General features: G+C 39.3%; 1 protein-coding gene across 1 annotated transcript in view; it reads right to left on the reverse strand.

The window, feature by feature from the left end:
- LOC143389837 (nuclear factor 1 B-type-like) overlaps window positions 1-11477 on the reverse strand; it is a 120128-nt gene extending 108651 nt beyond the window's left edge. Inside the window, exons 1-6 of the mRNA XM_076842614.1 lie at window positions 11448-11477; window positions 10460-10574; window positions 7114-7150; window positions 6809-6953; window positions 5816-5876; window positions 2084-2179 (exon numbers count right to left, since the gene is read on the reverse strand). Of these exons, the coding sequence (XP_076698729.1) occupies window positions 2084-2179; window positions 5816-5876; window positions 6809-6953; window positions 7114-7150; window positions 10460-10574; window positions 11448-11477 (484 nt within the window). The remainder of the gene's footprint in view (window positions 1-2083; window positions 2180-5815; window positions 5877-6808; window positions 6954-7113; window positions 7151-10459; window positions 10575-11447) is intronic.
- Window positions 11478-12157: the final 680 nt, after the last annotated feature.

The following is a 12157-nucleotide window of genomic DNA, read 5'->3' on the forward strand; positions in this document are numbered from 1 at the left end:
GAACAACTAGATAACAATAATGAGTCTCTTTGTTACCTTCCATTTGAACTAAGTGATAAAGATAGCAACAATACCTTCAGGATTTTCAAAGCACTTTCACCCACATTATTCTACAAACCCAAAAGAGGCTGGGCTTTATTTTTTGATCTTTCACAATGGCCAGGAAAGAATGCAGCTTGATAACTTGCAGAGTAACAGGAAACCTTGATTTCTCCTTGCAGTTCTGTTACTGACTTTCTCTGTGACCTCAGGGATGTCACTTAACCTTGCTCTGCCTCACTCCTCTATCTCAAATAAGCTACAATAAAACTTTTTTTTAAAATCTATTCCAGTCCCCTGGGGTATTAGAACAAGGAATCTGATAGGAAGTCTCTAATGCACTTTGCTCTCTATGGGGAAAGTTGCCATAAAAATAAAGATATTGTTGTTATTATTCTAATTGAGTTATTTGCAAATGATTGTCTTGATGGAGCCCAGCCCTGAGATATAGAAAAGAAAATTCTGCCAGTCCTCTAGGGTACAATTGCCTCATGGCAATTATACCCATAACCACATTTCCTTATTACTGTTATAAAAGACTACAGTTCAAGGGGAAGCAAAAAAAAAAGGAGTTTAAGAAAAAATATGCTGTTTCCTTTCAATGGAAGATGCTGAAGTTGCAAATTTGGAACCCAAGGCTATAGGTAAACTTTGACAGAACATGTGTTCTAAATTAGTGTAGTGTTTGTTAGTCATGTCAGAAAGTCAGAGGTATCCCCAAGGTTGCAGTTTTAGCAAATTTTGGAAATAAATTAGAAAAAAATGGCAAAATCACAAAGGTAACCTGGGTCCAACTCTTCAAAACAATGACAAAAATGGTTCATGGCTATTACAGGGCACAAAAAGGCACGCAGGAGAATTAAGCTGAGCTTAGAAAAATGTTCTATTACAAAAAAAAAAAAAAGCCAAAAAAAGAATATCAGGTCCTCATTGGATTTTCCTTGAGTCTTCAAGCAGAACATACAGTCCTTTCTATTAACTATCAAAAGCCATGAGAACTAGTAGGTGGCTCAGCATTTTTAAGAGTTCCATATCCCTCAAATGGAATTTTTTTCAATGTAGGAATAAAATTGTTCTGCATTACAACATTTTAGAGAGGCTGGGGGTACAGTTCAATGGTGGAGCACTTGCCTAACATGCTCAAGGCCCTGGGTTCAATGCCCCCTGTGCTAAGAAAAAAAAAAATGGAGACACAGAACTTTCCATTCAAAATAGACATTATCAGGCCTATCACACTGCACGTCTCCAAGAAACATCATATACAATGTGGTCTACAGGGAGAGGCCTTCGAGAGTTTATTTAGTATACAATTTGTGCTGGGTCCGTGTGTCATGGAAAACATCCTATAGAAAATCTTCAATTTTAGGGTTTAAATCAAGGACAATTATTTGTATAAGATTTCTTACATTGTTAGTTTTGAAATTTTTCAATTTTCTGCAAAGTGTTTGAAGTTGGTAGTGTTTTATATACAATCTAAAGATTCAAATTAAATATGAGGCATCCAAAAAGATCAATTGAAAACATGTGAGACAATTTGCTGTATCGTGACAATAAACACTACTTGCCTACTGTCATCTTCTAAATAGTAACACATTGAGTTCACATATTTTGGTAAGCATCAGAATCATTTGAGATGTTTATTAACAATTCACTCCCAATGACAGATTTGTACAGCAATGCCAGGGCCAAGAAAGTGGCATTTCTAACAAGCACTCCAGGTAACTCCTGCATTGTTCTCAGACGGAGTATGAGGGACTTGGCTGCTGATGCTTACTCACCAACTCCAAATTGGAATGCAAAACATACTATGCAACTCTAAAGTCCTAAAAACAAACAAGCAAAAAACACACTCCTGCAGCCAAAACCAATCTCCACTTTTCTCTTCCTCTCCCTTCCATGGAATGCACCAGGATTCGGTTTTGGCCAAAGTCACTTGTGTATAGTGAATCCTAAAAAGCAACTAAATCCAAATCCACATTGAACAATTCTGAACTCTATCACACTTCTCAGAGCTTTAAATAGAATTCTACCAGAAACATCATACCCTGACTGGCCAAGGGATTCTTTGGGTTCCGTTGCTTTATCCAAGTGATCCGAAGTGACCCTAGGTTCCACTCTGCATGTTCAGTTGTACAGTTTTCTCCAAGTCGAACACAGAAGGATTAAAAAGAAAACACAAATATTGGCATAGGTGACTTGAGGTTGCTTGACCTTTCCGAAGGAAGATTTTGGGCAACTGTATCCTGGCAGCTCCCTGGAAGGCAAGGCCAGGACACAAAGAGGAAGACAGGAAGCAGGGAGCTGGCCATGTGTCCTTGGCAGGCAGCAGTGTGGCAGGGTGAACCACCTCATCCCTGCCAAACCAGAAACAGTGGGGAAAGCCCAGCTAATTGGCAAGTCACAGCCGGCTACAGTGTACATCCTCTGCCTTAAATGCCTGATAAAGTTAAATGGTATGCCAGACGCTAATCTACTTAAACAAGATCCTCCTTTACTTTTGGAAACTTAATTTGCTCCTGTGTGTGTTTCCTTAAGGAAGTGGTAAGGCAGTGTCTTAGGATGGCAAGGGCTGGAAAGATTAAAAAAAAAAAAAAGGAAAGATGTACTACAGTCTCATTACACCTATACACAATTTGCTTTGTGATATATATATATCTGTGCTTCTGATTTTAACTAACAAACCTTCCACTTGCTCGTTTATTTCCATTCAAAGGAAACTCCAAAGTCAACATTGCATATTGAGTATGAACATCAGTCCATTTGGAGGCTTCAGGCATTAAAAAAAAAAAAAAGAAAAGAAAAGAAAAACAGAAAATCCTTTAAGATACTCAATCAAGGAGACTACAGAGCTGCAGCCAGTTTCCAGTCAGCTATTGTTTTTACTTACACATTAGTTGGCTCAATCAGATTTGCTAATGTAATTCTGTATGAACTAGCATAATATCATCACTTTCTGAGTCTTTTACTGCTAAAATGGGGACTCAGACAGAGAGAAGGGGAGCAGAGGGGATTGTGCAAATAAATTGCTCCTCACTGCTGCTGCTAACAGGGTGAATGAATCCAGGGACCTGGGCCTGGAGCATAATTTTCTCCATAGGGGTATGTCTGAAGGCTTGGTAAGAGCAATTAAAGGGGTGTGCTCAGTGGTTGGGCACATTTCCTTTTATTTTCTATGAAATTGTTTGTGCCTTCTCAAAAACTCACCAAAATTTCAAAGTAGCTTCTGCTGCTTTAAATTTAGCGGCCAATGATAAAAATAGATGGAAAAAAATGCAAATTTCCTCCACAGAATTGGGAGAAGACAGAGATTACAAATAAACATAATCCATCATTTTCTGCCAAAAATTTCTTAAGGTCCACAGACTATTCATCCTAAGAAACCCAAGACACCAGCATGGCTGAATTTGTTTAGGTGAAGATATACTGTGGAGAAAAACACAGGGCAATACTCAAATACTGTTTGATCTCCACCTAAAATGAAAAAATAATAATACATATGCCCAACAAAAAGCTCAGGGTCAGTAAATCTAGATGTGTCTTAACTCCAAAATCACTTTTTATTTTTATTTTGGTGGTACTGGGAATTGAGTACAGAAGTACTTTACCACTGAGCCATATCTTTAGCTCTTTTGAGTTCTTCTTTTGAGACAGGATCTCACTAAGCTACTGAGGGCTTACCTTGAATTTGGGGATCCTCCTGCCTCAGTCTCCTGAGGTGCACCACCATGCAGGTATGCACCACCATGCCTGGCCATGGATACAATTTCTATAAGACACAACTTGCCTTGCCCTTCCCAGACTCTCCATAATGAACTTCTGCCCCCAGGGATGCTTAACTTTTTAAAATTCTCCCTCCTCTTGCCTTCAGGACAGCCTTCTTTCTCCAAGCCTCCCTTTCTTCTGAGCCTCCCTTTCTGGAGACTTCTTTCTAATCTTGATGGCTATCTCCTTTTCTTTCTGATGGCCCCTTAAATATTGGCAATCCCTAGCACAATCAGGCCAATGGGCCTAGCTTTTTGTCTTTGTCAATCAGCTTTTTGTATTTAACCCTAAACTCTCATTTTAACTGCAAAATCTGTTGGAATGTTGCTAATACACAACCTCTGTCCACTCTCAGCCTCCCTGACCCAAACCTTCTCACAATCAATGGCTTCCACGTCCACGTCCACTCAGTTCCTGAGCTAAGAACACATGCATGCTTCAAAACCCGTCTTCTTAAAGCCTGGGATACAGCAGTTGGCCCAGACTCTGCCCCTCTAGCACCAGGCCTCCTCTCCATCCCAGTAGCCACTGTGTCCCTTACTGAGCTTTGATGCTTCTTACCTGATAATTGCCTCAGCCTCCTTAAGCCATCAAGATTCATTTTTCACACTGTAAGGAGGCTCCATCTTCCTCACAGCCACCAGCAACCACATTGTCTCTCTCCTTAAAACACTGTGGTAGCTTTGTGTAGCCTAGAACAATCTACAACTCTTAAGTGCAGCCTTCCAAACCATCACCTTTATCCTTATCACATCTACACCCAACTTCCCAACACCTAAACTTATAGCACCCTTCAAATTCCTGGAATATGCCATGCAATTACACATCCTGACACCTTTACTCATATGGTTTTCATTCCTCAAACATCCCTTCTTGGATGCTAGACAAACTCCTAATTCATCTTTCAAAGTCCTTGAATTTCATTTATCTATTACATTCTTCCTGGACCTTACTTTGCCTCTACCTAAGAAGCCCATCCCTTGGGGGCCCACACCACTTCACTCCTACCTCCAATATAAGATTTTAACATTTTGCATTTTGGGTTAGTGGCCTATACATTGTTTCCTTCCAAGATTATGATCTCCTGTATCCTAATTTACCTTACTTGATTTGCGGAATCTACTTAAACTACATAAAGGATGCTATCATACATATACTATTCATAAATAAACTGAGCTGAAGAGTATTAACTCCCCAAAGAAAGACAAAACAATCTAAAAGAAAGGGTCATAATGAGCTACCAGCTTTCAGGGTAATCAACACTCAATGTACTGATTCTGGGACTGGGTTTGGCTCAGTGGTGGAGTACTTACTGAGTGAGGCCCTGGTTCCATCCCCAGCATCACCAAACAAAAATTCTGATTATGATTTAGGACAATTACCTATTTATTTACTTTAGAAAAAGGATTAAATATCAACAACGGGCCTTCCCTGTATCATCCTGGGAACTCACTCTGCAATAGTGAATGGAACATGTCCTGAGTGTCTTGGTCCTGTCTTCATGCAACTCACAGTTCAATCTGCACTGAGCTCACATTCATTCACTTGCTGACGCTCAAAATGAGCTCTGTTTAAAATTTAGAAATAAGTCGAATCCACCATCTAATATGGTTTTAAAATAAATCAGCAATTTTACACACAGACACAAAAATTTAGTATTGGAACATTCAAACTTTTCTACTTATTTAATGTTTGTTTTGACTAAAACATCTAAGGGGATAAAATCTACAGGCTACAAATGCATTGTTTGGATGGGAGAACCAGAAAAGAGTGAAGGTAATACCACAGTGAGCAGCATCCAATAATGAGATGATGAAATATTGAAACACGGGTTTAAAATTCTCTGTCCTCTATCATTGCTCAGCTAAGAGACATATATTGAATAGTTGGGGAGCTGGAGAATTGAATATTCTTTCAGATTGAAAATTACCATGTGGTCACAGCCCATTTTAGAACCGAGATGGAGCCAGACTCAACATCCTGAGAAACATCATAAAAATTGGTTTTCTATTACTGAGTCCATCATCAGGACAAAAGAGAGCTAACTTTTCAAAGCCATAATCAAAACACTCTCGCTAAGTAGAAAGATATGAAATTAGGAGTTGAAAATCTTTTTTGTCTCCCTTTTAAAAAAATCATGCATATGTATGGCATTTACCTGGTTTTCTCTAATTTATCTGAGAAATGCATAAGCAAATCTATGCAGAGAGATATCATGAATTGTGATGTCATACTCCTGGTGGAAAAAAAATTCCTTTTAACAATATCAATTAGCACCAAATTTAGCTTTAAAACTCCATGACCTCCACCATTTTTTAGGTTAGCAAAAAAGAATCTATTGACTAGCTTTGTGAGCAGAACAGTTGAATGCTACTTTAGATAGAAAATTATTTCTTTCACTCTATAAGAATAATTATCACAGCAATCACACAATTATTATAATTATATCTGTAAGAACTGTTATTGGGAATTTATCTCTGAAATAGTCTCATGCATTGCAGGGGACATTTATCTTTTTTAATGATCACCAACACAAGTGTCTTTTTGTAGCTCCATAAGTGATTTTACCTCTTTCTATTAATATCCTCTAGCCTGCTTTAGAAGCCAAAGGAGGCAGCCCCCACATTTTCCCCCAAAGCAATTGTTTCAATAAAGCCAGGCCTGTGGCATTTTCTGAGACAGAAAGCTTCGCTTCCCCTTCACTGGCAACATAACATTCACAACGCGATTTCCTAAACGATGGAAAACCCCCCAAAAAAGCCCCTCCAATCTGTGTTTCATAAACTGTACTCTAAGAGAAGTAGCAATAAAGTTTATTACAGACCTAAAGTATCTGCATAAACCCGGTTAATTGAAAAGTGGGTGGAGAAGGCTGCCAAATTAAATGTTTACATTAGCACAGCTGTATTGTAAAAACATTCTGCCCCCTGTGCTTTGTAATTATAAGATATTTCTGGACTGTGTATCTCTACAAAGTTTATCTCCACTGCCAAGAGTGTCTTGGCACGGAGCGGCTGCAGTTTTTGGCAGCCAGGAGCTCTGCGCGGGCAGGATCTAAAATGGCTGCCAAGCGGCCTCCTGAAATGTCGCCGGCCTGAGCCTGGGCCTGGGCCTGGGCCTGGGCAAGGCCAGCCTCTGCCCAGCCCCCGAGTCTGTCTCAGGGAAGCCAGGAAGTGCACTTCCCACATAAGAACCAGTTCCTACCCCCATTTTTTTTAAAAACTATTTAGAAAAATAACCACCAAGCATTATGGAAGACTACAAGCCAGAAAATGGTGTCAAAGGGTGGGCTACAGAACACCACTCACTCACCTGGAGGTTACAGTCACACATATGCCCACCGGGCTTCCTGCTAATGAAAGAAATCCAACTCATGGTGTGTAAAAGGGTAAAGTTTCAAACTTCTGACCCTACTAAAACACACTGTGGACAAGCACGAGCCAACATTTCCCATCTGCGAGGGCAGCATCAGACTTGGGCCCACAGTCTCTGTCAAAGCCTATGCACAGGCAAAAGGAAAGCAAGAAAAAAGAAAGATGGATTTGCTTCTCCCTTGTTATAAAAGGCTATGCTTCTTTTACATCATTAAAATAACCCTAACAAAGCAGATTCTTTTTCTACCCTTCTATGGTGAACCCCTCAAAATTTGAGGAATTAATTATGTTCATGGCACAAAACCCAGCTAATTGAGAAAACTGAGATCAAAATCTATGGTCTCTGCAAGACAGGAGGGCTGATTGAAAGGGTGACAGAAAGGAGGGGAGAGAGGTAGGAGGGATAAAGAAGGGAGAGAAGGAGGGAGGGAGGGCGGATGGGCAAGAAGTTAGTAATGAAGGAGGAAGGGAGGGAAGCAGGAAGGAGGAAAGAAAGGAGAGGGAGGGACTGTATGAAACATGAGATAGATTGACCTGTTCATAGTAGAATAAAAAAAAACACTCAAAAAAAAAAAAAAACCCGCAAAGGGAAAGTACTTCAAAGGTACACCTCACTCTTATAAGATGTATATTGCTTTTGTCCTTTTTTTGCTAAAACCCTGCTAAAATGCTGGGTTCACAGTAGCCAAATATTGCATAATGAGGAAACTGGATTTTTCTTTTTTAGGGTTTCACAGTTTAAGAGAGATGCATTAGGCCTGATGCAGTGGGTCTCACAGAATCATTATTGGCAGTGATTGCTGTTCAGTAACTCTAAGAGCCAACTGAACCCTACATTCTTGTCTCTGCTGAGAAACAATTCAGAAGTGAAGGATGAATTCCATAAAGATGACACCAATTGTTAACATTTATTATGTACACAGTGCTTACTCACTAAATGCTAAGTCTTTCTAGCTTTTATTATATGCCACACAGTCAGCACAGCCATACTAATAATTTTTACTTCATTTTTTAAATCCCCATCATAATGGAAGCAAGATGTTGTTTTATTTTGTTTTGTTTTGGTGTCAGGGATTGAACCCAGGGCACTTAACCACTAAAACACAACCCTAGTTCTTTTTAATTTTTTATTTTGAGATACAGCCTCACTGAGTTGCTGAGGGCCTTGCTAAGTTGCTGAGAGTTACTTTGAACTTGGGATCCTTCTGCCTCAGCTTCTTGAGCTGCTGGGATTACAGGTGTGTGCCACTGTACCCGGCAGGAAACAAGTTTAACGTCTCTTTAATGGTACATTTTGACTAGTCTATTCTTCAATATTCACCTGAAAACACAGATATGTACACATATACTTTCCCTATATCTTTCTACAGCAGAATAATTTCTCACCATTATTTCATAATTCTACGTAAAAGACATTTAGGAATTTTTAGCCTTTGTTTAATTAATTATCAGAATAGCTAAAGTCATACAGCTGCATTACAACAGGCCCATTTAACAGACTGGTAACCCAAAGTTGTTGTGTTCAAAAAAATACCTCTAGTTTCATTAGTAACTTATTATTAGTAACTAATACCCTTAAAACTTGAGCTATTTTTATATACTTTCATGAGAATTTATGGTCTGATTCTGTGAATTTTTTACCTTTTCTTCCTTGAAAGTTTCCAGATTCTAAAATGATAAAACGATAATCTGCTCAATAGAGAAATTCAATAAATGTTCACTGATCACCAGTAGGTAACATGCAAAGAGACCCTGTGCTATTCCATATGGAGCCATGAAATTAAGACATCATCCTTTACACACACATACACACACACACACACACACACACTCCAATAAGAAAACTAAAAGGCAGTTTCAGATTCTGCCTGTCCCTTGTGTAAGTCTGTTTGGATGCCTGTTGCCACACTCTGTGTGATGCCTGTAGAACTGATATCTACACCTGAAGGGATGCCAGTGAGGACCAACAGCAGTTGGTTGTAGAAAGCCTCAGTGCTCCACCAAGTGTGGACATTAGTTTACCGTCCTCTTTATCAGCCAAGATCTTGTGGGGGAACAGCAGTGGCAGCAAGGCTGGCAGTCCCTGAGCATTTTCCCCCATGCGCAGCCCAGCTGTCTTGATACTCTGGGAAATATACTATACTCTAATTCATCCTCACAATGATTCTGTGGGGGTGGGATTATGAGTATCCCCATTCTAAGATGCCAGATGATGCTCAACTCATACCTGGAAAAGAAAAACAGCAACTAAACCCAAATTAGCCAGCTCCAGACCTAATTTAAATTACTGCCTTCCCCTATTACAGGTGGCATCGCTAGACCAAAACCAAAAAAAAAAAAAAAAACCAACCAAACAAACAAAACATCAACTATATAGTCTGGGTAAAGGTTTTACCTTTCTAATTCCAGGGCTCTTTGGTCAATTGCCCTTCTTCCTGAACCACTGCTTTCCAATTTGCCTGAACAAAGCCTCTCAGGAGTAGAGGCTGCTGACTGGAAGTTATGCTGTGGTCTAGTAAAATACACAAACCGGGAGGAGGATGAGACCAAAAACACCTCCTGCCCACAGCACACCACAAGCTGAGGACTGTTAGCAGGCTCCAAAGACAGGCAAGGGGCCAGCACAGCCGAAGCCACTCAGCATATGATCACAGATGAGCACCAGACACCCTCCTCAAAGCTGCTGCCTGGTCACTCCCCACAAACCCCCTAATTTCCCACCAAAGTCCTGAAACTTCCCCACAGGGTCGTGTACTTTCCCCTTTCAGTCTCATCTCACAAGTGACGATCTGATTTCTCCCATGTGCCATTTTCTAGGAGAATATTACTTACTACAGTCTCTGCTGTAATTAACTGGGATTCAGGGACTGACCTGTTGTTTCCTACAAAGACAACATGGCTACGAAAAGAACCACTTTGCATTGTCCCCTGAAAGATCCACTAACACCATTTTCACCACTGCCTTGGATACCGGTAAATGAGAAGCAAAGAAGAAGTACAAGGTCAAAATATTCCCTTGCTCCAATCTAGATGATGGGTTACAACAGAGTACAGAACTATCAATGCACAAGGTTCAAGGTCTCAGCATAACTCCCCTTGAAAACATGGCAAGCTGCAGACAAGGATCAGAATCTAAATAGAAAGATTACTTCCCATTCCCTAGAGAGCTCTATCCCCCTAAAAGTCTCTTAAAAATCACTCTTCAACTTTATTTTCATATTTATAATCTGATTTTAGTGACCACCAGGTAGGCCATTTCTTTAAAGCTCAAGGCAAGTTCTTACTCATCCACCCAATGTCTACAAGTTGGGAGCCTGAGAGGTCCATCCAGAGGTGTTTAGTTTGATGGCTGCTCAGATTTTCATTTCTGTCAGCATCTATTCCAACACCAAGCTTAAACTGTCCAAAAAAAAAAAAGAAAGAAATGACACTATTTCCAAGTTGTGTTAATTCAAGAAAATTGGGTTATTCTCATTTTTACTGGAGGCAAAACCACAGATGACTTTATGTCTTAGAAATGTTAGGGTGAATTAAGATCAAATTAATAAAAGCAGACATAGCTTAAATTTTTATTTTACTACTTGGGAAGTGTAATGTATTCATTCTCTGGGTATTTTTATTTGCCACAGATTTTTGGAGGTTTGTGGAGTAGTATAAAATTCTCCCACTCCAAGGACCATAATGTAAAATCATTTTGCAAAAAAATAAAAATGCCCGAAAGTTTTCCTCATCTTTAGATAGGTGGGGTTATTTTGAAAAACTGAAGACCATTCAACAAATGTTTTGAAGATATGAAGGTGCAAAGTATTCTTACTGGGGGGACAAAGTACAAATACCAAAAGATGGAAAAAATTAGTCTTTTCTGAAAAAGCTACAGCCTTAAATTCACCTAAATCCAGTTATTCATTCAGCCTGTTTTATAATTTAGTTTGCAGTGTGATATGTCTTCTGTCCTCATTCCTTCCTCCTAAACTTCACCCTGAAGGGGTAAAGAGAAAAGATCAGAGGTGAAAGGACAAAAAATTTGTACAGAGATACAAATGAAATATGTTCTGATAACTGGCATGTCGGACAGGCAGGTGAAATATTTTTTAGTGCTGCATATCACTTTTAATCCAGTATCACTTTCCCATGTGAACTACACCAAAAGTATGTTGTCTCTATTTCATGAATAATCAATACAACATAGCCCAGCTTTTAAACACATAGAAAATGAAAAAGAGGATGATAACTAGATTTTTACCATAAACGCTTTTTAAATTTCACTTTTACCACCTGTTTATGTCCATTTCGTCTTTCCATAGTTATCAAATACAAAGTATTTCTTTAAACAAAGTCTATTTTATGGCCCAGCTGATAACTTCAGGTGTTAGAAGGAGGAAGACCACAATTGATCAGCAAATGCAATGAGGAGCACTGACAAAGACTCAACATTTATTAGAAGGCAATTGTGAGAGAATGTGGCTTTAATTGTGCATACATATTTTTATTCATTAAGATGAATAACCAATAAAATCCCACACTATGGTGTCGCAGCCTCATAACACATTAATAAAGTTTCTTAAAGGTTTTGGCAGGGGGCCAGCACAGTCCATTAACTCTTTGCAAGTTGTAAAAAGAAGTAAAGTCATTTCAGTCTGTTTTGTGGTTATGAATGAAACAGCAGGCAGTCTGTATGGAAACGTCACTTTGGATATGGTATTGGTAATGGATGCTTTGCTGCTCAATCAGAACAGTGTGGGGAGAAGTGAATGCATCCTACCACAACCCACGCTGCACGGCGGAGGCACTGCAAAGCTCATTTACTTAAAAGTGGAGGAAAAAGAGCAGAGGATTCCAAGTTCAGAAGATCTGTTTATTTTGCTAATAGGCTGTCACACTGCATCTGGGTAAACTTGCCCACTGTGAAACCCAAAATGATACAATACATTTTAAGTGACTAAGACGACTTTTCTCTGATTATTCTTTTTTTCCTAATAAAA

The sequence above is a fragment of the Callospermophilus lateralis genome, unplaced genomic scaffold, assembly GCF_048772815.1.
Source record: "Callospermophilus lateralis isolate mCalLat2 unplaced genomic scaffold, mCalLat2.hap1 Scaffold_66, whole genome shotgun sequence".
NCBI classification, from domain to species: Eukaryota; Metazoa; Chordata; class Mammalia; order Rodentia; family Sciuridae; genus Callospermophilus; species Callospermophilus lateralis.